The following is a 26,578-nucleotide window of genomic DNA, read 5'->3' on the forward strand; positions in this document are numbered from 1 at the left end:
GGATCCAAATCCCTCGAGTAGAGTTTGTATGTTACTCATACAGTGGCATTTCAAAATAATCTCTCAATAACTTGTCATTGTGAATAGAAGTGTGTTGGTTTCCAAAATTGAATTGACCTTTTTTGAGAACGTAACCTTAAAGGGCAAGTTCATCCAAAAATGAAAGTTCTGTCATCATTTACTCACCCNGTAGAATGTGCACAGACCACACCTCGTGAGAGTAGATCGGTCCGGCTGTACTTAACTGACCTGCTCAAATACTCGCGTGAGATACTGCGTGCAGCGGTGTTCGGGCTCGTCACAGAGAGCATCACACACAGGTAAATACAATCACATCACGACATGACATGACATGACACAAATATCTCACAATGAATCGATTCGTGTTTCATCTCTTTTGCATCTCTGTGTGACACTGACGTCTGGTCTGTGTGAAGAATACATTTCTCTTGAAACACAAGGATAGTTCGCAAAGCTACATTTTAAATGGTGGTAGAGAGAAACGTCAGGTTGTTAGTTTATGAAACAGGAACGTAATAACGATTACGTTGTTTAATCATTATGATTCTATACACAATATTTCTATGGGATGCAATAGGTCTAATTATAGACAACAGTGAAACAGATGCATGCGCTGAGCAACCTTTTTCTCTGTTCGTACTTAATGTCGTTAACTTAAACTTCTCGTGAGAGCATACTGTATTTGAAAGATTGTAATAAAAAAGTACATGCATGCTAAAGCTAAAAGTCTTGTAAATGTTAAAATACATTATTCAAATTTCATAAAATGCATACCTAATTGTTAATTGAGTTATCCAAACCTTAATTTTGTCAATAATTATAACGTAGGCCTACATGATACAATAGTGTTTGTTAATAGTATTAATAAAATTACATACTGTTGCCACTGCATATAATGGACTTTAAATTAGGGATGCATGATAAATTATCGGCCATATCAATATCGGCCGATAAATGGTCATTTTCAATGTTATCGGTATCAGCCGATAATACAATGTAGGTCGATATATTATAGCCGATAAATCATAAATCATTTCCTCTGGTTAAACTTCTTCAGCTGCACACTGCTCACAGTTAAAATACAGTACAGTACTGTCTTTCTGTTATGATCATTCATCATTGTTGATGTATGTAGATACAGTATTTATGAATGTGTAAATTATAGGAACAAAAGCATATTGTTTGAATCAGACTGCTGTATAAATGCGTTCTGTCTTGAGACCTGTTAGACACGTGGCTATTAAGAACACTTTTCAGGGTTGCTCTGGAAGAACATCTACTGTATAATTTGTTTATTAAATAAAAATATACCAAAAAAAGTTTGAAGGTTAAATAATCGTTAACTAGTGTAAAGTAGGTTTGGTACATGATTTTCAGGGGAAAAAGAGAACTAATGGTTACCTTGTTTTCTGCAGTGAATGTTTTCAAATAAAAGCAGTCGTCCACTTTTTGCCTTTTGTTTCAGTCTTAGGGTATTTTATATTAATATTTAGATGCTGTATATCGGCCAATTTATCGGCGTCCAATGTTAAAGAATTATCGGTTATCGTTATCTGCCACAATTTGTATATCGGTGCATCCCTACTTTAAATGGATGGACCTGCCGATTTGATGTAATATTTATATTCGTATTTGAAATATTTTCATATGTCATTCTAACATTTATATGCTGTCAAAGCTTTCTGTTCTTTGCAGTGTCCCTAACACATCACTTTAACTTTGAAACCAGGTTGCATTCTCTTCCAGGAATGCCATAGAAAGCGTGTTATTATTGGTGCTGAAGCACTTATAAATTGAGACCGGCGACACACTAGATGAAGTGTATAATGGGACATACTGTAAACATTCAACTTTGCAACAACATAGTCCAACCTGAAACATTTTTCCTGAAACAACGTTTTTGCTCACCAGTGATTGTCCAATGGTTTTTGTCTGTAATTTAATTCGACCTGCTAACGGCGCTTGCACTTTGACAGCCAAAAAAAATATTAAAATTATGTGACAGTGAGTCGTGTCAGATCAGCAGCAGTGTGATGCGTTAATTGCAGAGTGATTCTGAGTGTGAGAGAAGTGATTCTGGTCATGTGGAAGCCTCAGTCACACCACAGGGACTCCTGTCTGTTGTAATTAAAAACCAACTTCTTTCTAACATTAGCCACACACTCTCTCTCTGTGTTTTTAATTTTCCATGACACTGGTGCCAACTGGTTTTGTCAGGTTGTGCTCTGGATCATGTAAGGACAGTTTACTTCTTTGGTGAAATGGTTGGGTGACAATCAGCAAAATCATCTCCTTTGCGGGCTCTTCCCTGGTGAACGTGATTGTTGATACAATTCACAACTCACATGGGACTTACACATGAGTACATGATATTGTTCAGAGGAAAAGGACTTGCGTTAGACAAAATAACATGAGGCCTTTTGCTTTGTAAATGATTTTAGTCAAGTAAACCATGGATGTTTTTAAACTTAAATTTAAGATTTTTTTGACAGTGAGGAATGCAGAGAGGAATATAATCGCACTCAGTCTAGTTTGGGAAAATCTTTTATATCCACAAAATGAATCCAGTACCTCAGAGATGACGCAATTTTGTAGGCTAGCCCGGAAGTAAGCGCCGCGCTGGTTACTTTTGGAAGATCGCAAAAAATAAGCTCTAACAAAGGTTTATGATGTTGACACGTTTTGTCTATCAAGATAATCTTTGCAAATTAACACCACATTTGTTACTTTTGATGCCGAAATACAATAGGTAAAAGTAAAAAGCTAACACGATGCTATAAACAGACTACATTTAAGGTCGCTCGATATCAACGTCACCACCACCAAGCCTCCGACAACTCTTTCAAACTTTATTAAAAATGTGAACGCCAAGTAAGTAATTACTCTGTGAATGAATCCGCATCAACGTTTTAAGAGACCTGTGCCAATGTTGCATTATTTGTGAGCTTTATATCTGCGATGACGTCTAACGTCCCCGCCAAAGGAAGTAGTCGCTTTTAGCAACTTGTTAGCAACCGCCGTTTTTAAGACACAATAAGGCTTTAAAAAATCACAAGCGGGTTATAATTGGTGTGTTTTATGTCATATAATAAAACGTGAAAATATTTAGAGGTTTTGTTTACCACAGTCCTTATTTCGGGCGATTTACCAAAACCCATTAAAAAAAAACCATAGACTTTGGAGCGATTGAACCTGAAGTCCTAAAATGCTCACTCGCTTCTGGGTTTTGCATACAAAAATACGTCATGAGCCTCCCTATCTGAAGCCAGGTTCTGGTGTTCTAGGTATCGATAGACCAATTAAAAAAGTTATGTCTGTATTTGCTAGATATGCAAGTTTTCTAATGTTTATGAAAACAGATGGATCAGTACATTGGTAGTAAATATGTTCTCTGAGAATTTGTATTTCAAGTTTTGGCTGCAAATGTCACATCTATAACACTCAAATTTGAAGTTTCTCTGGTTCGTGTTCTGTTGTGCTCTACATGTTACACCATTCTAACGGATGCTTGTAAAACTATCACAAATAAACAAACAAACCTTGGTGATATTAAAGGTGCAGTACTAAGCATTTTCATTTAAAAATAATATTAAAATCATTCAGTTGCAATTTGCGCATTGCAAAATGCACATTTGCAGGTTATTTCAATAACTTTGAAATATTGATCTGTGATCATCTGGCCTGTCACTCACATCGACTCCTTACAGTTAAGTCCCTATACTGTTGGTCAGTAATGGACAGTAAGTGGTGTTTATATATATATATATATATGTTGCCTTCGTTTACCCCGTATTGTTTTGTAGATTCTTGTTATTAGTTTACAAAACCTGTGCCCACATAACATCATTTCTAAGTGTCAGTAAGTAGCTGATGGCAGCAGTGATTTATGTTTGTGTATGTGTTTCCATGTGTGTATGCTTGCTTTGTGTTTGCTTGAATACACACAGACACAGAGGGCTGTAAACTGTGATCAGACATGCCCTTGCTGTAATACGACACGTGTCCCAGGACTACATGACTGAAGTTTACTCTGTCGGGGATGAGCCCCTCTATATTTAGCACAGGGCAGCGAAAGGCTTGCCGGAGCGCTCGCTTTCGCTTGAGCTCTCACTCCGCTCTGGACAGCACCTCTCAGCTCATGAGCTTTTAGACCACCTGCATTTTTCTCCTAGTACGGTGCGCTATTGTAAACAAGGTGTGTGCTTGGTGGATATTTCGTTTTTGGTAAAGCACAGATTACCGGGACAGGAGTTGTTTTGTGTCAATACATGGGTTATTGTGGTTGGTGTGAATGTATTGTGTGTGTGAGTGAGCGCTCATGTTAAGGTAACTTTTTTCTGCTTTGTTTCTTTGCATGTAAAGGACTTTTATGAATACCGGTAAGCAACAGAAGCCAGTGCTTACAGGCCAGAGGTTTAAGACCAGGAAAAGGGGTGAGTCCATTCACATACACATTTTCTTAATACAGATTGCTTAGTTTAAATTGTGTTTGTGGTTTAAAGTTGCAATTTGGTAAAAAAAATCTTAACAGTGTTCAAAACTTTTTACTCACCACGATTCACGGTATATTTACATTTACATTTAGTCATTATATAATAATTATAATATAAATCGATTGTTGATCTGTTGGGTGTGATTTTACGGAAATTTTATTTTGACATTTGACTAAAGCTCATGTAAAGATAAGTATGTGAAGTAACCAACAAATGTTTTTCAAACTGCGACATAGAGGCACAAGTTACGAATTGCTGCTTTAACTTGCATAAGTTCATTGTGGGCATTTCATTTGAGATGGAAATACTGTAGTAGGTGAATCTTTAAACAAAGTCAAACAATGTCATGCACTGTTTTTGGCTATTTAGAAAACTATTCAACCAAATGGCTGCATTCCTTTTTCATGTTCGCGATTGCTTACATCAGATTGGATGACATATATTTTGGAGAGGGGTTTTGGAGAGATGGGCATTGGTGATAAGAGAGATGGGTGGTTTAATTTGAGTCTGGTAGAAGTTTGTGAGTGGTTAAAAATTGCAACGTTGGACAAATGGTTAACTTGGGGCATGTTTTGGGTAAATTAGCCCTTTAAAGGCCACCAAATGTAGCCCTTTTACAACATGTAGTATAAATCTTAGGAGTCCACAGAATGTGTCTATGAAGTTTCAGCTCAAAATACACCACAGATCTTGTATTATACTGTGCCCTACATGTCCATTTTTGCCAGCGAGGAAAAACAGGCTGTTTTAGTGTGTGTCTCTTTAAATGCAAATGAGCTGCTGGTCTCCGCCCCCTTTCCAGCAGAAAGCAACAGGGCTGTGTGAGCCATTGCTTCCAACAACAAAACTGAAGAGAATGGCCATTAAGCGAATGAGAAACACTGTATCATCTTTAAAAACCAAACACATTGTTTTGTATAAGTGAGAGAACATGACAAACGCGTTATTTGTTTAAAAACTGAGGACGCTGTTTTCGGAGTGAATGCATTATGTCTTTACAACGTGCACATTGTTTTTATACGTGACAATACATGGGACAAACGCATCATATGTTTAAAAACTGAAAACATGACCAATTATGAATCCAGCATTTTACTAACATTCGTTTGTGACGCATCCCAGTGTAAAGTGACTTCACCTGATGTCTTCTGCACATTCCGTTGAGAAATAAAACTAATCCACAGTATCTTCAGAGGCTCGATGTCGGGAGTAAATGAAGACTTATGTTCAGTCTTGCATCCAACAAAAAAAACACCTTTTTGTTTACAAAGCATTCTTATAGCTCACTGTAAGTAGTCCAGCGTGAAAACAATGACGGACGGTGTACAACTGGATGAGGGCGGAGACAGCAGAGTCCATTAGCAGTCATAGGGAGGGCTCAATCAATGTGACGTCAAGTTACTGAGAGAATGCCAACAGCTCATTCAAGAGGACTGTTGAGGTTTATTGGGGATTTAAAAAATATGAATGGGTGGATTTTTATCATTCTAGGGTGGTTCGGTACACACACTCCTGACACACAGATATGTTAAAACAACCTTTAAAAGTGCATTTTCTGGATTAGGGGGGCTTTAATACAGGTTCCAAAGCACACATACCTTTGGCACCTAAACACATGCCACAGGCACTCAATCAGCAATGCAGCGGCAAGGGCTCATCGTTCCATTAATAGCCTGTTTGTGTTCTACTGTGTACTTTATGTATTACACAATACTGAGACCGCTGAGACTTTTTCCTAGCGGTCCATAGATGCCAAGTCAAATTTAAGAGAGAACCCGAAAAGCTGTTGTCTTAGCTGCAGAAACGTTTTAAAAACTTGTTTTATTTTTGCAATTTCAAACTGTACAGTATGTGTCATACAGATTTTAATTTGATCTTCCATGCAGGTATTATGGGTAAAAGTATAACACTTTTAGACACCGCTGACAGCTTAGGAATGTTACTTAATAGTAGCTTTTGACTGTGACGAATGTGAGGGCGTTTTTCAACAGCGCATTAGCTTTCTGCTTGCGTGGTAGGTGCGACTGGCTCTTCAAATGTGAAATCTCACAGGAAGACACTCCACATGCTCTCGAGTGTATGCTAAAATCCGAATTTCTAGCCAGCAGCTATAGGCGAGGGAACATCATTTTAGGTATGATAGTGACTGTATTGGATTATGCTGCGTAATCGCCTGCTCCAGGATACAGATTAAACATGAACTCAAAGCAGTATCTTTCTGTTGCATTGCCAACAACAACAACAAACATGACATCCAGTAGTGTCTAATATGAATCAAAATAGTGCAAATTCTGATGGTTGAAAGAAATGTGACCCTGACAGCGTTGTGCTTCTATTGTTTTTGTTCCTGCAGATGAAAAGGAGAAGTTTGAGCCTACGGTTTTCCGAGACACGATCGTTCAAGGCCTCAACGAAGCAGGTGGTGATCTTGATGCTGTAGCCAAGTTCCTGGATGTCACTGGGTCGAGACTAGACTACCGTCGCTATGCCGACACCCTGTTTGACATCCTCATCGCTGGGAGCATGCTTGGTAAGAACTCGATAGCACATGCATAACATCCCAGTACTATCCCAGTATTGGACTTTTATGTAGATTATGTTTAGATTTAAGTCTTTGTCCAGGCTGTGCACAAGTCGATTTGGTTTTTAAAGTCCTAGGAGAGAAAGTCCACGAACAAAAGCATCAGATGCAACATCAGTTGGTATAGAAATGATGTAAGCATCATTACAATGTCAAGAGACGTCCATATAAATTCATGCGATGTATTTCTATGCATGCAACATGTTGAAAATCTTATTCCGAGGTCAGCACGTGTTAGCCTGTTGTTCACCATATGAGTAGAAATGGAGTTTAGCATAAAATGCCACTCATGTTATTGTCCAACCTGTTATGTTGCGTCCACCCTGTTTCTCCTCTGTCCACCATGTTCATCGTGTAGTTTTTTATAAGTAAAATCGACATTATACATATGTTATATATTATACATACATACAGTATAGTATATATTATGTATTATACATGTTTTGCTGGTTACTTGCAAGGAATGAATTAGCAAAATGAGGTCACTTAACATTGGGACTAAATTGCAGTCCCAAGTCCCTATTTATACTATTACTAAATGAAATGCATTAAAAATTACAATGTGTCAAAAACATAGCATGGCTTTTTTAAGATAATACAAATTTAGTAATACTTGTAATATGTATTATATAATGTAAATATTACATTAACTATTAATTCTCAACCCTTAAATAAGAGATGAGAATGTCCTGTAACAGGCGGGACATTTGGCCTGTCACATGGTAAAAAAAAATATTTTTTTATAAACCACTTTAAGTGCTTGGATGTTTAATGCTTGGAAAAATGCTTGATTTAACTGTTGCTTGGACAAGAAGCACTCCATTTCACTTCACTTGTTTACATACCTCCTCTCACACATTATACACATGGTGTTTTATCTGGGATTAGTTCAGTCTCAGGCACTGGCAGAGATGTTTTCAGAATGTTGACGTCTCTGTCAACCCAATTGCAGCTAAAAGGTTTACTCGGAGACTTTGCTATAATCAAAGGCAGCACACGAGAGAGGAAGGAGAGCGGTTTATAGGGCTGGGTATCGATTCAGATGTCCCGATTCGATTCTCAAGCTCTCGATTCGATTCTCGATTCAGTTCAATACATGCATAAAAATCATATAGATATTTCTTAATAAAGAACTGTAAACATCAGATTACGATGGTGAATTACTCAAAAGAAATGAAAAGCAACAAACTTGCAGCTAGGACTTTGTGGAACCGTGGCGTTTGGTGATGTCACAAACTAATAAACATATTCGTGACGTCATCGTCATTCCTAGTTTTTGAGTTGCAATTTCAGACTCGTTTCGCTTCTACTCTCTGGACATTCTGTATTTTAATACAGCTTCCCAGCTAACACAGTACGTTCTGACAACGTCGCCAGTTCGTCTTCATTTGGTCACTGTGACATTACTTTGTGGCCACGTTCTGAGGACATCTTGGCAACGTTCCATTTCTTATCATTTTTGCTTACGTTCCAGAAACGTCCTAGCCACGTCCTCAAATAACGTTGTGAATTAATCCCGTGGAGAACGTTGTAGCGACGTGATGTACTGGTCTTCAGATAACCTGGACACTGGTCATTTTTGCTTACGTTACAGAAACGTCTGAGCCACGTCCTCAAATATCGTTGTGAATTGATCCCGTTAAGAACGTTGTAGCGACATGATGTACTCGTCTTCAGATGACCTGGACACTGGTCATTTGATTAATGAATCTGGTCATTTCTGTTTATTATATTATTGTATGGAAAATGTATGATCAGAGTAAAATCTGTTATAATGTCAGAGAGGGATTGATTGCATTAGCCCTTCACCATTTCTGTCGACGGGGAGTGGGGGGGTGAATGAATTTAATCCTCCATGTGAGGGATGATAATTGTTTAAATTAAATAAAAAGATTTTAACAACGTGACTATTTGGTCGTTAGGACGTGCTCATCACGTCCCAGAAACCTTATTTGGTACGTCGCTGCGATGAATATGGTACGTTCCAGGTATGTCTTCAGGAGGTAATCACCATGTCCCAACAAGTCCAATGTTACGTCGTCATGACGAATATAGGAATCACAAAGTTACGTCGCTGGAACGTTATTATGGTACGTCGTGTTAACGAATATGGTCCGGTCCAGATACGTCGTCACAGCGTAACTGTGTTAGTTGGGTTGTTGCCCAAAAAAGCCGTTCTCATTTACATATTTTCTGTTTCTGTTGTCAGTCTGATTCTGTTTCTGTCATCGTCTGACAAAATCACCACACACACATGTCAAAGAGCAGTGATATTGGCTACAACACAGCGCGTAGCCTCTATCTATCATGTGCTAACTTACAGATGAATTGTGTTCATGTATATCCAAACAGTGGACATGACATAACAGTGACAGATGTTTGGAACGCCGTTTTGTATTCTTTTATTCGCGAACCGGCCGCCGTATGGTGCTGCTTCTCCCTGCATAGAGTCTCGCTGCGATAGAGACAAGCCCTGTGCCCGGGAAAGTGAGACCTCGTGCCCACGCCTCGCGGGCCAGTACTGCCGTCATTTTCCCACTGAATGAAAGTAAAGGTGTCACGACTGGAGCGTGGAGAGAAGAACCCAAGCGCAGGCAGGCAGTGAAGGGGTTAACAGATCTTTATTTTAAACAAAACAGAAAACAGAACAAAAACACCCACAATGGGGGGAAAAACAGAACTAAGAAATATATATGTATAAACAAAAGACTTCCCACGAGGGGGACAAAATGAAAACATGAACAATAAACTAAACTAAAGGACACGACCAGACATCTTAAATAATACAAGGCACAAAACAGGACCACGGATGATAACACGAGCATGAACACAAACACCACGCAGTACACTCACATACATAGTACAATCCACGAGCACAAGACAAAGAAACAAGAGGGTATTTAAAGGGAAGACAAACGAGGGATAACGACACGGGGCAGGTGTGGGTAATCAAACACTTAGGGAAGGATAACGAGGAAACAAGATGGATGGGGCCAATGACAAGACACTGGAGAGAACGTATATTATTGTCAAACGGACAATAATATGTTTCTCTCCACACATAACCAAAGACTTTGTCATGACTCTGCTACAGTACCAAGAAAAACATGACTAAGGAAGCAGAGCCATGACAGAAGCCCCCCTTTAATGAGCACCTCCAGGTGCTCACCAAGGGGTAGACGGACAAGACAAGGCAGCCCGAGACAAAGACAAAAACCAGACAAACATGGTGAACATGACAAGGGGTAGACAGGACAACAAGACTACAGGACTGGGGTGGGATAACAAGAACAACAAACATGGGAGGGGGGGTGGGCAAAACAAGAGTACGGGGAACCAAAAGGGTTGGGGGAAACAGTCCCAGTCCCCGGCTGCGCTCGAGGGCGCTGAGTCCTGGGGGACTTAGGAGGAGTCCCGGGGGAACAGTCTTTGGCCCTGGGAGTCTCCCAGGGACCGGCTGGACAGGGCTTGACGCCGGCTGGAAGGCCGGCTGGAAGGCCGGCTGGACAGGGCTTGACGCCGGCTGGAAGGCCGGCTGGACATGGGCTTGACGCCGGCTGGAAGGCCGGCTGGACAGGGCTTGACGCCGGCTGGAAGGCCGGCTGGACAGGGCTTGACGCCGGCTGGAAGGCCGGCTGGACAGGGCTTGACGCCGGCTGGAAGGCCGGCTGGACAGGGCTTGACGCCGGCTGGATCACCGGCTGGGCGCCGGCTGGACAACCGGACTGGACGCCGGCTGGACAACCGGACTGGACGCCGCTGGATCACCGGACTGGACGCCGGCTGGACACCGGACTGGACGCCGGCTGGACACCGGACTGGACGCCGGCTGGATCACCGGACTGGACGCCGGCTGGATCACCGGACTGGACGCCGGCTGGATCACCGGACTGGACGCATGACTGGACCAAGACTGACGCAGGCTGGATCACCGGACTGGACCGGTGGACACGACTGGACCGGCTGGATAGACTAGACCGCTGGACACGGACTGACCGGACTGGACACGGACTTGCACACGGACTGGACGCCGGCTGCACCGGACTGGACCCCGGCTGCACCGGAGCTGGACGCCGGCTGCTGCACTCGGCTGGGATGGAGCTGCCGCCGACTGCGCCGCCGCTGCCTCTTTTTCTTCACCGCCACCTCGTTCTGGGGTCGGCGTGAAGGAATAAGAGGTGGCAGAGGCTGGCTGGCTCCCGGCTAGGGACTCCTCGGATGGTCCGGACTCCCTCTAGGACTCTCGTCCCCGCTGCACCAAGGCTGACTGGTGGGAGGCTGCAGGGGGTGAGGAGAGCGGTGTGGCGATGCCCACGACTCCGAGCTGCAGGGTCTGGCCCTCCGGGATCGTCGCCAGCCCCGTAGAAGACCCCGCCACGGACAGTCCCCTGGACTCCTCGCGATCCATCGCGATCTGGAGCTGGTCTACGAAGCCCAGGGGCCTCAACCTGCGCATCTCCGCAGGCTCAAAGGGTTCGTCGAGGCAGCTGTTGAAGATAACCTTCAACTCCGCCTCGTCGAACCCTGAGTGGCGCGCAGTGGAGAGGAAGTCCATGGCGAAGGTCTTCACGGGGATGCCTTTCTGGCGAAATCCGAACAAGGTGTGAGCCTGGCGGCTCCTAAACGCCTCGTCCGTCTCCTCCATGCTGCCCGCTGGGTTCGGTGTTGGCTCGTGGATTCTGTCACGACTGGAGCGTGGAGAGAAGAACCCAAGCGCAGGCAGGCAGTGAAGGGGTTAACAGATCTTTATTTTAAACAAAACTGAAAACAGAACAAAAACACCCACAATGGGGGGAAAAACAGAACTAAGAAATATATATGTATAAACAAAAGACTTCCCACGAGGGGGACAAAATGAAAACATGAACAATAAACTAAACTAAAGGACACGACCAGACATCTTAAATTATACAAGGCACAAAACAGGACCACGGATGATAACACGAGCATGAACACAAACACCACGCAGTACACTCACATACATAGTACAATCCATGAGCACAAGACAAAGAAACAAGAGGGTATTTAAAGGGAAGACAAACGAGGGATAACGACACGGGGCAGGTGTGGGTAATCAAACACTTAGGGAAGGATAACGAGGAAACAAGATGGATGGGGCCAATGACAAGACACTGGAGAGAACGTATATTATTGTCAAACGGACAATAATATGTTTCTCTCCACACATAACCAAAGACTTTGTCATGACTCTGCTACAGTACCAAGAAAAACATGACTAAGGAAGCAGAGCCATGACAAAAGGTTTATCCAAAAAGGCGCACGGTATGTCATTATGCGCTTCGTCTGAACAAAACATGACATAATTGCATCCGCCATGTTAATTAAGCAAGGAATGAAGGATAGGCTCGCTGTTGTAACATCCCCGTTGTAAAAACAAAAGTGACATCTAGTGGAGAAGACTAGTAGTAACAATAAGATTCACGTTAATGATCTCTTACAGTATGTTTAATGCTTGTGGAAAATGAAAGAAAAAAATCGATTCATGACGTTTGAATTCGATATTGAATCGACTGCATTTAAAAAAAACAATTAATCGAAAAAAATTGGCTCAGCCCTAGCGGTTTAGTCAAGCGTCTAGTCAGCAATCAGATTACTCCATCAGCATGCTGCGATGTGCAAGAGACTCCCTTTAACTGTGTTTTAAGAGTTAAGAGATTAACTCCAAATCCTTTGTTGTGCATCACAGGACTTCCTGTAGGTGATCTTTACCATTATAAGCCTCTCAACATAGTGACAGTGGAATGGGTTTTGCATTTAGCTGAAGCTTTGTTAAATGCACGTTTTGTTGTCATTATCATAGCTGTATTATCTTCTGCACATCACGATTATGAGTGTACAACACACAGAGGCATTTCCTATAAGCAGGGGTTAACTGTGACAGGACTGAACATGCTGAAGATTTTGCGCTTTAACTCGCAACCTCACTTTCCCTCTCTCAGCTCCCGGGGGAACACGTATCGACGACGGGGACAAGACCAAGGTGACAGAACATTGTGTCTTCAAGGCCGAAGAAAACCACACTGCTGTTCGCAGCTATGCTCAGGTGAATACCCCACTTCACTGTGTTCAATGAGCTTGTGCTTTCCGTTGTTATACTGTATATGAAAAACAAGCAGTTGGAGCGAGCGGGGATCCTGTTTCAAAATTGCATTAGAAGTACTTAGGATCCAAATCCCTCGAGTAGAGTTTGTATGTTACTCATACAGTGGCATTTCAAAATAATCTCTCAATAACTTGTCATTGTGAATAGAAGTGTGTTGGTTTCCAAAATTGAATTGACCTTTTTTGAGAACGTAACCTTAAAGGGCAAGTTCATCCAAAAATGAAAGTTCTGTCATCATTTACTCACCCTCTTGTCATTTCAAACCTGTATGACTTTCTTTCTTCCGCAGAACATAAAAGAAGATACTTTGAAGAGTGTTTTTAACTAATCAGCGCCGGCACCCATTCACTTCTATTGTATGGGCACAAAACCAATGCAAGTGAATGGGTGCCAGTTAACAACATTCTTCAAAATATCATCGTTTGTGTTTTGTCATACACAAAAATTAAGTCATACAGGTTTGAAATGACACGATGAGAGTAAATGATGAAAGAATTTTCACTTTTGGGTGAACTATGCCTTTAAGAACTTCAAAATGTTTTTGCCTGGCGGGTTTTTAAAAGAAACTTTAAAAACATAAAATATATAAATCAGTTATTTTAAATTAATAAATAATATAATATCCAAATGTATGATATTGCCCCTTTAAAAGCATTGACTAATGGATAAATATGTCTACATGCAGATGTTCAATAAGCTCATCAGAAGGTACAAATATCTGGAGAAGGCCTTTGAAGAGGAAATCAAAAAGGTAATCTGCTCACATCATGTTGCCTCTACTAATCGAATCACATCAGTAGGTGATGATGCGTGTCAGCATGGAGGATGTGTTCTCTCACCCACGTGTAACACACTGCAGAACAAACAAACTCATGGCATCACGCTGTTTACTCGAATGGTAAGCAGTGATGGTGCAGGCCAAATAAACAGATGTGTTTTCTGTCCTTGTGCAGCTTCTTCTCTTCCTGAAGGCCTTTAGTGAGTCTGAGCAGATCAAACTGGCCATGCTAACAGGAATGCTGTTGGCCAATGGCATGCTGCTGCCGCCCATCCTCACCAGCCTCTTTAGCGATAATGTTGTCAAAGAAGGTTTGTGTGTGCTGTGGTGCGATTCTTTTGAGTACATGCTGCTGCTACGGTTTCTGTTGAACCAGGTCATTTAAACCATTCGAAAGAGACACATAATATTTTTAATTTGTTTTTTTCAGACCGTATATGCAAATAAACAGGATCAGTGGGTGTTTTGACACTCCAATAGACTCTGTGCACAATCGCTTCTGCGTTTTGTCTCAGCCCACTCCGTTGCATCCATAGGGAACAATGACATTTTTCACTCGGTCTCTCCCAGATTACAGTCAACGACGTGCATCAAATTATCCAAACACTACATCATACATCCACAACCAAAAAGGGGAAATGCTTCAAGCTATTCGTTTCAAGCTACATCCACAAAAATGAGAAGGGCTTGATCACAGAGGCACTCAACAATGCTCAGCCGTAGCATAATAATAAACATATTATTATCGCTTGGTAACACATTACCCCAGCGGTATGAGAGCGGAAGTGTCTTAGCTGGCTGAGATTTTAGCGGAAGTGCATCATCACCCTGCGTGCATATGGTCTATTCAAAGTGAAAAATGAAAATTCTGTCATTATTTACTCACCCTCTTGTAATTTCAAACCTGTATGACTTTCTTTCACAGAACACAAAAGAAGATATTTTGAAGAATGTTAGTAACCAAACAATGATCATTCCTCATATCGGTTTTGTTTCCGTACAATAGAAGTGAATAGGTGCTGGCGCTGTTTGGTTACCAACATTCTTGTTCTGTGGAACAAAGAAAGCCATACAGGTTTGTAATGACAAGAGGGTGAGTAAACGACAGAATTTTCTTTTTTTTTGGTTAACTATCCCTTTAAGAGCAAGTGGATTTTATGTTTCCACTGTCTGTTGCATGTTGAAAATATTTTCAATTTTTTTAATATCCACATTTCATATTTTCAACATTTTACAGCTTCCCTTATGAAGCAAAAATAAATGGGAATATACTAGGAAATAAAATGCAATATATTAAATAATACATATCCATATATTGGAACCAAGTGCTTATATTTTTCAAAGCGGCAATTCCTTATGTATTATTCAATCTATTGTAATATATTAACAATGTATCACATTATATATAAAAATATATTACATGATTTAGTATATTGTCAGTTAATATAAAGGAAAATATATGTTCTTTGTCTAAGGGTTTCCCCCACTATCTGGTTTTTAGGCATTTCTGCTGCTTTCGCAGTGAAGATGTTTAAAGTTTGGATAGCAGAGAAGGATGCTAATGCGGTGACATCGGCCCTTAGAAAAGCCAATCTGGATAAGAAGCTCCTGGTATGGTATTTGCTCATCTGTGTTACGTGGAAGCCTGCAGCGTGTATTCATTTTGATGCTGAATGTATTAACCTCTGAGCATTATGAGTGGATTATGAGCTGTCACGCTGATGAGTTATGTTTCCATGGAGACATTTATCACCTGCCGTGTGCTCTAACACCTCTAAACTCATGACCTTGAAGCACAATAGAGCCCATGCAGATTTCTGTAAAAAGCAAGTATGCAAATGCATGTCATATCTAAATGCATGACATTTTGAAGTATTCTTATATTTAATACAAAGTCTTGTTTTGGCTTTGAATATATTGAGGATTAGATTGTTTGAACACTTGAGAATGATTAAAGGCTGCACTACAAGACTTAAAATCTGAACAGATTTTTTAAAAACTAGACATTCATACAATTGCAGACTTTTTGAACGTTTGCATAGAAAACAATACATGATAAAATCTGCAGACTAGCGCAGACTTTCTGCAACAACTCCAGACGGAAAATCTGGGCAAAAATCTGAGCAAAAGTCTTGTGTATTCAGGCGATTAGTCTTAAGTGAGTTGATTCTGCAGAGTTCCTGTTGTAAATAATCTAATTGTTTAATCTGATCTAATTTCAGGAACTGTTTCCTGCCAGTAAACAGAATGTGGAGCACTTCTCAAAGTACTTCACAGATGCAGGACTGAAAGAGCTGTCTGACTTCCTGCGCGTGCAACAGTCTCTGGGCACACGCAAGGAACTTCAGAAAGAGCTGCAGGAGCGTCTGTCCCAGCAGTGTCCTATTAGAGAGGTGAATCCAGTTCACATTAAACATCACAGATCAGTGGGTCTCAAGTGTTGTAGCTTCAGAACCCAGAGGCAGTGCCGTCCCAAGGGCTGTGCGAAGTGTGCGACTGCACAGGTCCTCGCGTCTGACCGGTAGTGATGGGTCTGATGAGCTGGCTCCTTTAAGAACCAACTTCAATTTTCTTTTTTTAAATTAACGCAAGAAAGAATAAAGGTAAATAACATGAGAATAGAAGATATTTTCACCACAAAATGTGCCTACGTCCTTAATAAATTCTCCCGATGCTCCCAGGGTGCGCGCACATACACGCAACAGTTAGTGCATGGAGTGCGCTTTTTACATTTCTGGTCAGAAAACAAGATGAGTAAGACTCACAAACGAAATGCGTTTTAATAACAAACAGCATAATTATTCTTAATGTCTGCTAGATAGAATTTTTATTTATATAAAGATAACCATTTACATTTGTTATATAGATATGTTCGTTTGGAACAACTTGCGTTTTGGATAATAAAAGCAAGTTCAACACAGTTGTAGCTTTTTGCTGAAATATCCAAAACATAAACAATAAAGAGTGCGTTTTATCTTCATAAATCATCATAAAATCTATGCCAAAGGGCCTCGCACCCCCCTTGCGACGGCCCTGCCCAGAGGAAATCAGTTTGATAGAAAAGCAGATTCTCTGTCTAATCTTGAAAATGGCATTGTGTTTAGATTGTGGTATATGTGAAGGAAGAGATGAAGAAGAATGATCTGCAGGAGCAGGCTGTGGTTGGTTTACTGTGGTCCTGCCTCATGAATGCTGTGGAATGGAACAAAAAGGAAGAGCTGGTCACTGAGCAGGCCCTCAAACATCTGAAGGCATAGTATTAATTTATTTTACCGTTGCTGAGGTAGAACAACCCTTACAAAAAAAGTAGACTTCAAGTTCATATTATTAAGTATACTTAAGTAAAGTTCAAGTTAAGTATACCAAGTACTAATAATCAGTGTACTAGTACTATACTTGTAAGTGTACCGCACTTGGGATTAAATTGACCCACTTTGTAGTTTTTAAAATGATATTTTAATGTATTCATTAAGCTACTGTTAAACTACTGAGTACACTAGATTACAACTATGTGTTCGGTTTGTAGTTCAAATCTATTACAAGTAAATTTAGAGGTATTGTCACGGAATGCTGTATATACAATGCACACACGAAGACGAAGGTAATCCACAACAAGAGTCTATTCACAAAGTCCACAACAAAGGAAACAGCAACACAAACGAAAACCGGCAAAGGAATGAACAGAACAGGGGTATAAATAACAAGACTGAGTAACCGAATGAACACCGGTGAACCTAATGACTAATCAACAGAACGTGGAAAACTAGGTAAAACAAGACAGGGCAAACAGAACCAACAAAGAGTCCATACTGCTACAGGTGTACTGATAGTTTACTAGTTTAATACTTTTGACATTTATGCATTTGGCAGATGCTTTTATCCAAAGCGGCTTACATTGCATTATACTATACATTTGTTTCTGTCATGGTCGAGACCCAAAGAGAGACCCAAGTGCAGGATGAACACGATATTTATTGAGTGAATTCGACACAGTCCAAAACAGACACAACAGTAATCCAGTCCGCGGCGGGAACAAAGCATCTGCCAAAACGACAGCATCCGAGAACAACGTCCCACTACCTCCGCAGAAAAGGGAGAGCGTGGAGGGTAGACAGCGGGAGGGTCCTCACGCCCCGCAAGGCACGAAGAGAGAGGGTCTGTAAGTGAGCGGAGCCACCCAAAGTCCACGTGCGGTGTGTCTGCAAGGGTAGGTGAGAGCAGTCCGGGACGCCGGAGGGAACTGGAGAGGAGTAGCAAAACAGAGGTAACGAGACAAGGAAACGAGGACCACACGGAGAGACAAGTCTCTGACTAAGACAAGGCAACTAGGGAAAACATGGTTTAGGCAAAATCAATAGGCTAGACACACTAGACCTAGGGCAGTCTGCACAGGCAATATACATGCAACGGTCAGACATCAGACGAGGAACACTGAGGGAATATAAAGGGAACCATAACGAGGAGAGAATGGCTGGCAGGTGTGGGGTAATTACGGGAATGAACACTTAATGAGTGAAGTGTGAACAGGAGTGTAGGTGCGGGATGGAAATTCACCAGTGCAGGGGAAAGCCTATGGAGAAACGAGGGCGGGGCGAGTGACGCAGACACCGAGCACGCGGTCAGCCGGCTACTTCCCACGTGCTCGACAAAACAAAACAACCCATGTGCAGATAATGCCCCGTGGGACCGTGACAGTACCCCCCCACCAGCGCCCCTGGGCGCTTAGGAGGGGGCTCACCTCGTCTCCGGTGGAAGTCCATGATCAACGACCGGTCCAACACATCCCGCGAGGGAATCCACGACCTCTCTTCTGCGCCATAACCCTCCCAGTCCACCAAGTACTGGAAGCCCCTGCCGCGACGGCAGACGTCCAGCAACTTCCTGACGGTGTATGCCGGAATGCCGTCCACCAGCCGAGGGGGAGGGGGGTGGGCCGAGAACTGGCTGGGTTGAGATGGGAGGTAACTACGGGTTTAACCCTGGATACGTGGAATACAGGGTGAACTCGACCAAGAGTCGGAGGAAGCTTGAGCCGCACAGCCACTGGATCAACCACTTTGGCGATCCGGAATGGCCCAATGAACCTGGGCGCCAGCTTGCGAGAAGGCGCCCGGAGAGGCAGGTCCTTGGTGGAGAGCCATACCCGTTGACCACACACATAGGCGGGAGGAGAAATCCGGTGGCGGTCGGTCGGTCTTGGTCCTCAGAGTGGTTCGGGCCAAAACCTCTCTGGCCCTCGTCCAGGTCCGGTGGCACTGCCGGACGAACGCCAGAGCTGAGGGAACCGCCGCATCGAGTTCCTGGGAGGGAAACAGAGGTGGTTGATAACCAAGAGAACATTCAAATGGCGACATACCTTGGCTGAGGCGGGTAGGGAGTTGTGAGCGTATTCCACCCACGAGAGCTGTTGGCTCCAGGAACTGGGATTGCTGGATGTCAGACAGCGGAGTCTCTGACAGAGTTCCTGGTTGGCTCGCTCACACTGCCCATTGGTCTGAGGATGAAAACTTGACGACAAACTCGCTGAGGCCCCGATCTGTCGGCAGAACTCTTTCCAAAACCGGGAGGTGAACTGAGGACCCCTATCGGACACGACGTCGACCGGAAGGCCGTGTAGGCGGAAGACGTGGTCCACCATCAGTTGAGACATCTCCCGGGCGGAGGGAAGCTTGGGAAGAGGGATGAAGTGGGCCCCCTTGGAAAATCGGTCCACCACCGTAAGGATTACAATGCACCCTCTAGACAGGGGAAGGCCAGTGACGAAGTCCAGGGCAATGTGTGACCAGGGCCGGGAGGGAACGGGGAGGGGACGGAGCAGACCTGTGGGTGAGTGCCGGGCGGTCTTGCTTTGCGCGCAGACCGGGCAAGCCAACACGAACTGTCTGACATCGATGGAGACCGACGGCCACCAAAACCGCTGGCGCACAGATGTCAGGGTTACCTGGATTCCTGGATGGCCAACCAGCTTGGAAGAATGAAACCACTGGAGGACCTCTGGACGTAACGGTACGGGAACGAACAGCCGACCCGCCGGGCACCCCCCTGGCACCTGCACCCCGCGACCGGCCTCCTCCACCCGCCGTTCGACCTCCCAGACAAGAGCCCCAACGACCCTCTCCCGGGGAAGGATGGGATTCATGGGACTCTCTCCGCCTGGGCCCTCGAACAAGAGCATCCGGCTTGACATTCTTGGAGCCGGGCCGGTACGACAGGGTGAAGTGGAATCTGCCAAAGAACAGCGGCCAGCGGGCCTGCCGCGAGTTCAACCTCTTGGCTGAACGGACGTATTCCAGATTCTTATGGTCCGTCCAGACCAAGAAGGGCTGAGTCGCTCCCTCCAACCAATGACACCACTCTCCCAAGGCTAGCCGAACCGCCAGCAGCTCTCTGTTACCGATATCGTAGTTACGTTCAGCGGGGCTGAGGCGATGGGAGAAGGCGCAAGGGTGCACCTTCTCATCATGACTGGCACGCTGTGACAAGACTGCGCCTACTCCGACATCGGAGGCATCGACCTCGACAATAAACTGGCGATCAGGGTCTGGAAAACAGAGCACAGGGGCAGAGATAAATCGGGACTTGAGTTTATCAAAGGCTACCTGCGCGAGGGAATTCCAGGCGAACGGGATCTTGGTGGAGGTCAATGCGGTGAGCGGTGCGGCCACTTGGCCGAAACCCCGGATGAAACGCCTATAGAAGTTGGCGAACCCCAGGAACCGCTGCAGAGCCTTGCGGGAGTCGGGAACTGGCCATGTGGCGACAGCCTTGACTTTAGCCTCGTCCGGTCCAATGCCTCGGGGTGAGATCACATGGCCGAGGAACGAAACCATATCGGAGTGGAATTCGCACTTCTCCGCCTTGACAAATAATTGGTTTTCGAGAAGGCGCCGGAAAACCTCTCTGACGTGACGGGTGTGCTCCTGGAGAGAGGGGGAAAAATAAGAATATCACCCAGGTACACGAAGACAAAGCAGTTAATCATGTCACCCAGCACGTCATTGATGAGGCCCTGGAAGATGGCAGGAGCATTGGTCAGCCCAAACGGAAGACCCAAATACTCGTAGTGTCCCGCTGGTGTATTAAATGCCGTCTTCCACTCGTCCCCCTCGCGGATACGAACCAGGTGATAGGCGTTGCGGAGGTCTAGCTTGGTAAAGACCCGAGCTCCCTGTAAGAGTTCAAAGGCAGACGACATTAAAGGTAAGGGGTACTTATTATTTACCGTAACCTCGTTCAAACCTCGATAATCAATACATGGAGGAGGAGGGGCGGATGAGTCCGTTATTCAATGAGTCGAGAATATACTTCTCCATGGCCTCTCTTTCAGGAGCTGAAAGGGAAAATAACCGTCCCTTGGGCGGAGAAGTGCCTGGGAGTAGGTCGATGACGCAGTCGTAAGGTCGATGCGGCGGAAGAGACGTGGCACGGGACTTGCAGAACACAGTTCGCAGATCATGGTGTTCCTCCGGGACCCCAGTCAAGTCGGCAACATCCACCTGCAACACAGGAGACACAGAGACAGGAGAGGGAGCAGGACCAAGACAAGACACATGACAAGCAGGACGCTAAAATAGAAGTGTTCACCCAATCGATGTGAGGATTATGCTGTGACAACCACGGATGCCCTAATACCAGCGGGGTCGTGGGGGAATCGAGGATGTACAGCCTAATCTTCTCACAATGATTACCCGACAAAAAAAGGCTTATGTGAGGAGTGATGTGGGTGACGGTGAAAAGTGGCAGTCCCGCCAGCGTCACGGCCGAGATAGGTGGATGTAGGGGAAGTGCAGGGATACCCCACTCTCGGGCAGTGGCCGCGTCCAAAAAATTCCCCTCAGCCCCAGAGTCAATTAAAGCTTTCCCTGTGTGGGTAGTGAGACCGAGGGTAAGGCGGAACGGCAGCATGGTGCGTGGTTCTGGAGAGGTTTCTGTAATGGCGCCCAACCGGACTCTCCGCTCTACGGATGGGCGTTGGCTTTTGCCGGGCAGTGTGACACAACGTGCCCCGCTTTCCCGCAATAGAAGCAAAGACCGTCCACGAGCCATTGTTGCTTCTGAGCGGAAGTGAGATGAGAATGCCCGATCTGCATGGGCTCCGGATCCGATTGAGGGCGGTGGGTGGGGTTGATTTCCCAGCTCGGTTCCCGGTCGGTGTCCCGGCTAACTTCTCGGCGTCGCCAGGAAGGTGGAGAGGTGTGTCGCCGACGGCATGCGTTTATGCGGCTTTCGACTCGGAGACAGAGGCCGATAAGCTCCTCCAAGTCCCAGGATGGGTCGAGCGCGGCGATCTCGTCAGCGATGCTGGGATAAAGGCCATCGAGAAAGCGCGCGCGTAGCGCCCCTGCGTTCCAATCACACGCCGCGGCTAGGGTCTTAAAACGGATGGCATAATCCGTAATGGTGCCTCTCCCCTGAGAAATCCGGGAAAGCTGAGCAGCCGCCTCGTCACCCCGGGCTGATCTATCAAACAGACTGGTCATCTCTTCGCAGAATTCACGGAAGGAGCGGCAGCAAGGATCCTGGGACTCCAACACCGCGACTCCCCATTGGCGTGCGCGTCCCGTAAGTAAGGTCAAAATGAAGGCAATCCTGGTGTCCTCCGTCGCGTACCGGCGTGGCTGAAGGGCAAAAACTAGGGAGCACTGCGACAGGAATGCCCGACATGAGTTGGGATCCCCGTTGTACAACGGGGGGCTGTTGGCGTGTGGTTCTGGCTCACTCGCGGCTTCGCGGGGTGGAGAGTGCTGCGATCCTCAAGCGTGGTTGGCTCCTTGGAGTAGCTCGGTGACCTGGAGCTGTAATGCCGCCACTTGCCGATGAAGAGCCTCCATTTCCTGGGCTGCGATGGTGAGCCGAGATGCTTGCTGTCCCAATAGGACCCCCTGCTGCTGGAACGCCGAAAGCAGTGGATCTGGTCCCGCTGGGTCATGTACGTGGTCTGACCATTCTGTCATGGTCGAGACACAAAGAGAGACCAAAGTGCAGGATGAACAAGATATTTATTGAGTGAATTCGACACAGTCCAAAACAGACACAACAGTAATCCAGTCCACGGCGGGAACAAAGCGTCCGCCAAAACGACAGCGTCCGAGAACAATGTCCCACTACCTCCGCAGAAAAGGGAGAGCGTGGAGGGTAGACAGCGGGAGGGTCCTCACGCCCCGCAAGGCACGAAGAGAGAGGGTCTGTAAGTGAGCGGAGCCGTCCAAAGTCCGCGTGCGGTGTGTCTGCAAGGGTAGGCGAGAGCAGTCCGGGACGCCGGAGGGAACTGGAGAGGAGTAGCAAAACAGAGGTAACGAGACAAGGAAACGAGGACCACACGGAGACACAAGTCTCTGACTAAGACAAGGCAACCAGGGAAAACAAGGTTTAGGCAAAATCAATAGGCTAGACACACTAGACCTAGGGCAGTCTGCACAGGCAATATACATGCAATGGTCAGACATCAGACGAGGAACACTGAGGGAATATAAAGGGAAACATAACGAGGAGAGAATGGCTGGCAGGTGTGGGGTAATTACGGGAATGAACACTTAATGAGTGAAGTGTGAACAGGAGTGTAGGTGCGGGATGGAAAATCACCAGTGCAGGGGAAAGCCTATGGAGACACGAGGGCGAGTGACGCAGACACTGAGCACGCGGTCAGCCGGCGACTTCCCACGTGCTCGACAAAACAAAACAACCCATGTGCAGATAATGCCACAACCAGACCAGGACCGTGACAGTTTCTAAATATGTGCAATCCCCTGGGATCGAACCCACAACACTGCCGTTGCTAGCGCCATGCTCTAACCACTGAGCTACAGGAAAGCTGTTTAATACTTATAGTACATTTTTAGTAGGGATGCACCAATATGTACATTTTGACCGAAAACAATAACTGATAATTCTTTAACATTGGAAGCCGATAAACGATATACTGACCGATATACAGTAACTAAATATTAATATATTTTTCTGAGCCTGAAAGAAAAGACAAAAAGTGGACAACTGCTTTTATTTTAAAACATTGTAAAATCATGAAAATTTTATCTGTGAACAACGTGCACCTGAAGTGGTTCAAGCAGAGGAAATGATTGGTAATAGATTAGATGCACTAGAAATAAGTCCTACCAACAAGAGCATTCCAGGACAAATACCTCACTTGAGATTAAACATCTGAACAACGTGGTAAGCATGGTATGAGAGGAATAATTGACTCCGGTCCATTGAATTCTAAGAAAATAATGCATAAAGAAACAATGCTTCTGGAATTGTAATCATCATTTTCTTTTGTAGCACTATGCACCTCTCCTGGCTGTGTTCAGTACTCAGGGCCAATCGGAGCTGGTCTTACTGCTCAAGATTCAGGAATACTGTTATGACAACATCCACTTTATGAAATCCTTCTCCAAAATAGTGATGCTCTTCTACAAAGGTTTCTATAGACCACATGTCCTACCTGTTCAGTATTTTTAGTGATATATTGTAGACGTACAGATAAGATGTGTGGTGACTGACGTGTTCCCACAGCGGATGTCCTTAGTGAAGAAGCTATTTTGAAATGGTACAAAGATGCCCATGCTGCCAAAGGAAAAAGTGTATTTCTGGAGCAAATGAAGAAATTTGTGGAGTGGCTTCAGAATGCGGAGGAAGGTGAGGAATTTTGCAGCTGATAGCCTGCAGCTTCAATACCCATGACAACTGTAGTTAGCAGAACTTAAATTTGCTCTGATTATCTGATTTAGATCTCATTATAGCGCTGACACAAAGAACAGTCTCTGCCATTCAAAATGTAAATCTCATTACCTTTATTTTAATTCTCTCCTACAGAGTCTGAGTCAGAGGGGGAAGAAGACTAAAAATCTTGTGGATTCTGAAGATTTTAGTGGTTTTACACTGTCAAGTGTCTGTTGCAAGCTTTTAGTGCATATACTGTATACTGTGCTGTAGGCTCCATGTCGTTTTATTTGTGTCCAGAGAGACATTACAGACACTGAGGCAAAATCCAGGGAAAAGCTTCTGAGCTCTATGATATGAGTGCAGGGGGCTAAATATAGTCAGACTTTAATAAGAAACACTTTAACATGAATTTTATACTAATGATGATCAGGCACTGTGATGACACTTCAGATTCCTGCAGATTTTCATTCGTTCAAACTCATGTGTGTCGTATGGGACTGCTTTTAATCTTTTTATGAATAAAAGGTGTTTTCTATGTATTCTATTGCAATAACATGCCTGTTTAATGTCTGACAAACCTTTTACACACACTCAATTGAGTATTAACACACACTTATTTTGTATTCAGCTGTCACTTGATACCATTCACTGTATGTTATTAAGACAGCTGCGGAAAAAACATGAGACCAGCACTCCAACTTTTTATTACAAATCAGCATTTCTAAATGTATTGTGGCCATTCTAATCCAGTGTCTGTTACATTTTAACAAAATCAAACCTCAGGAGTGAGATAAAGTCATTCAACAGCAATGTGAAAAAGACTGACAGCACGACAAGACACATGAAAACTAATAAGAATCCAGGTTATCACATCAAAAAATATTATTTTAACTTTTCCTAAATACATGTAGAAATATTACTGTCATGTTCCTTAAAAGTGAATACGAACATGTTTTCTTTGCAGTATTTGAGGTCTGAAAAAATACAGAGCATCTTTTCTGTTATTTTGACTTATTTCTCCAGTTTTCATTTTATGCAAATAAAAAACAACCTTTTTATTTGAAATTTGGTAAAAATATAGCAGTTCACAGAATAAAACAAACGATCAATTTACTTTAACACATATCTCTAAAATCGTCTCTTAATTATTTCTGCGGCTGTATATTAAAACTTTATAGTTATGAAAAGTGTGGTAAAATTGTTAAGTATGCCATAGTAGAGTTTCAATTTCCTGTTTAACTGAAAAATTGGTAGATCTGTAATAAGTCATAACTCCCAAAACATTAATGTGATCACAATATCCAAGTGTTTAAAGTTCCTGAATTCGTCTAACAATTCTAAATTAATAGTTCACCATATACCAAATACGATTTGTAAGATCTTTAACTTTGTTACATTGTTTTCATGATGTTAAGCACAATGTTTAACTCTCACATTCTCGTTACTCTAAAGTATGTGGATGTTTAACTTGTGAGTACATTTTCAGACCAAACAAAGAAAACATCTTTTTGGGGGGTCAATGGATTATTGTCATTTTCATTGTACTTTTACTAAATTGTGACACAAAATGATCATTTAAACAAATTAAAACCTATTTTTGCAATTTTTTGTCTTGCTATTTGCGCTGTGCCGTTAGCACGGGTGTGTGGAACTGTTATACGCGGCATTGTATGGTCTAAAAATTGTATTGTGAAGCATTACACAGTCCGTTATTTCCCATTATCCTCACATCTTTTTTCTCTTTTCAAATCATTCCTTTGAATTTCTCACAACTGTAACAATGTATTAAAACTATTAAAATATTGTTTAAACATTGACGTCTTTAATTATAGGCAGTATGACAAACACGTCCACGATGGGACTTTTAGGGCATAACAACAGTGAGAATTATTATAAATACAATAATATTTATACAGTGA

The 26,578-nt window shown here is 43.6% G+C and overlaps 1 protein-coding gene across 2 annotated transcripts; it reads left to right on the forward strand.

Moving 5' to 3' along the window:
* The first annotated feature begins 245 nt into the window (after positions 1-245).
* On the forward strand, positions 246-26,467 carry bzw2 (basic leucine zipper and W2 domains 2). 2 transcript variants are annotated; one of them, XM_057354938.1, is made up of 12 exons: positions 246-320; positions 4,384-4,454; positions 6,868-7,044; positions 13,056-13,159; positions 13,905-13,970; positions 14,173-14,308; positions 15,499-15,608; positions 16,220-16,390; positions 17,102-17,248; positions 24,276-24,414; positions 24,510-24,632; positions 24,810-26,467. In XM_057354938.1, exons 2-12 carry the CDS (start codon positions 4,391-4,393, stop codon positions 24,836-24,838), a joined length of 1,266 nt encoding a protein of 421 aa, XP_057210921.1. In that variant the 5' UTR covers positions 246-320; positions 4,384-4,390; the 3' UTR covers positions 24,839-26,467. The 2 variants fall into 2 exon arrangements, with proteins under 2 accessions (XP_057210921.1, XP_057210920.1); XM_057354937.1 differs by lacking the exon at positions 246-320 and adding an exon at positions 4,079-4,216.
* The last annotated feature ends 111 nt before the right edge of the window (positions 26,468-26,578 follow it).

The sequence above is a fragment of the Triplophysa rosa genome, linkage group LG16 (genome assembly GCF_024868665.1).
Source record: "Triplophysa rosa linkage group LG16, Trosa_1v2, whole genome shotgun sequence".
NCBI classification, from domain to species: Eukaryota; Metazoa; Chordata; class Actinopteri; order Cypriniformes; family Nemacheilidae; genus Triplophysa; species Triplophysa rosa.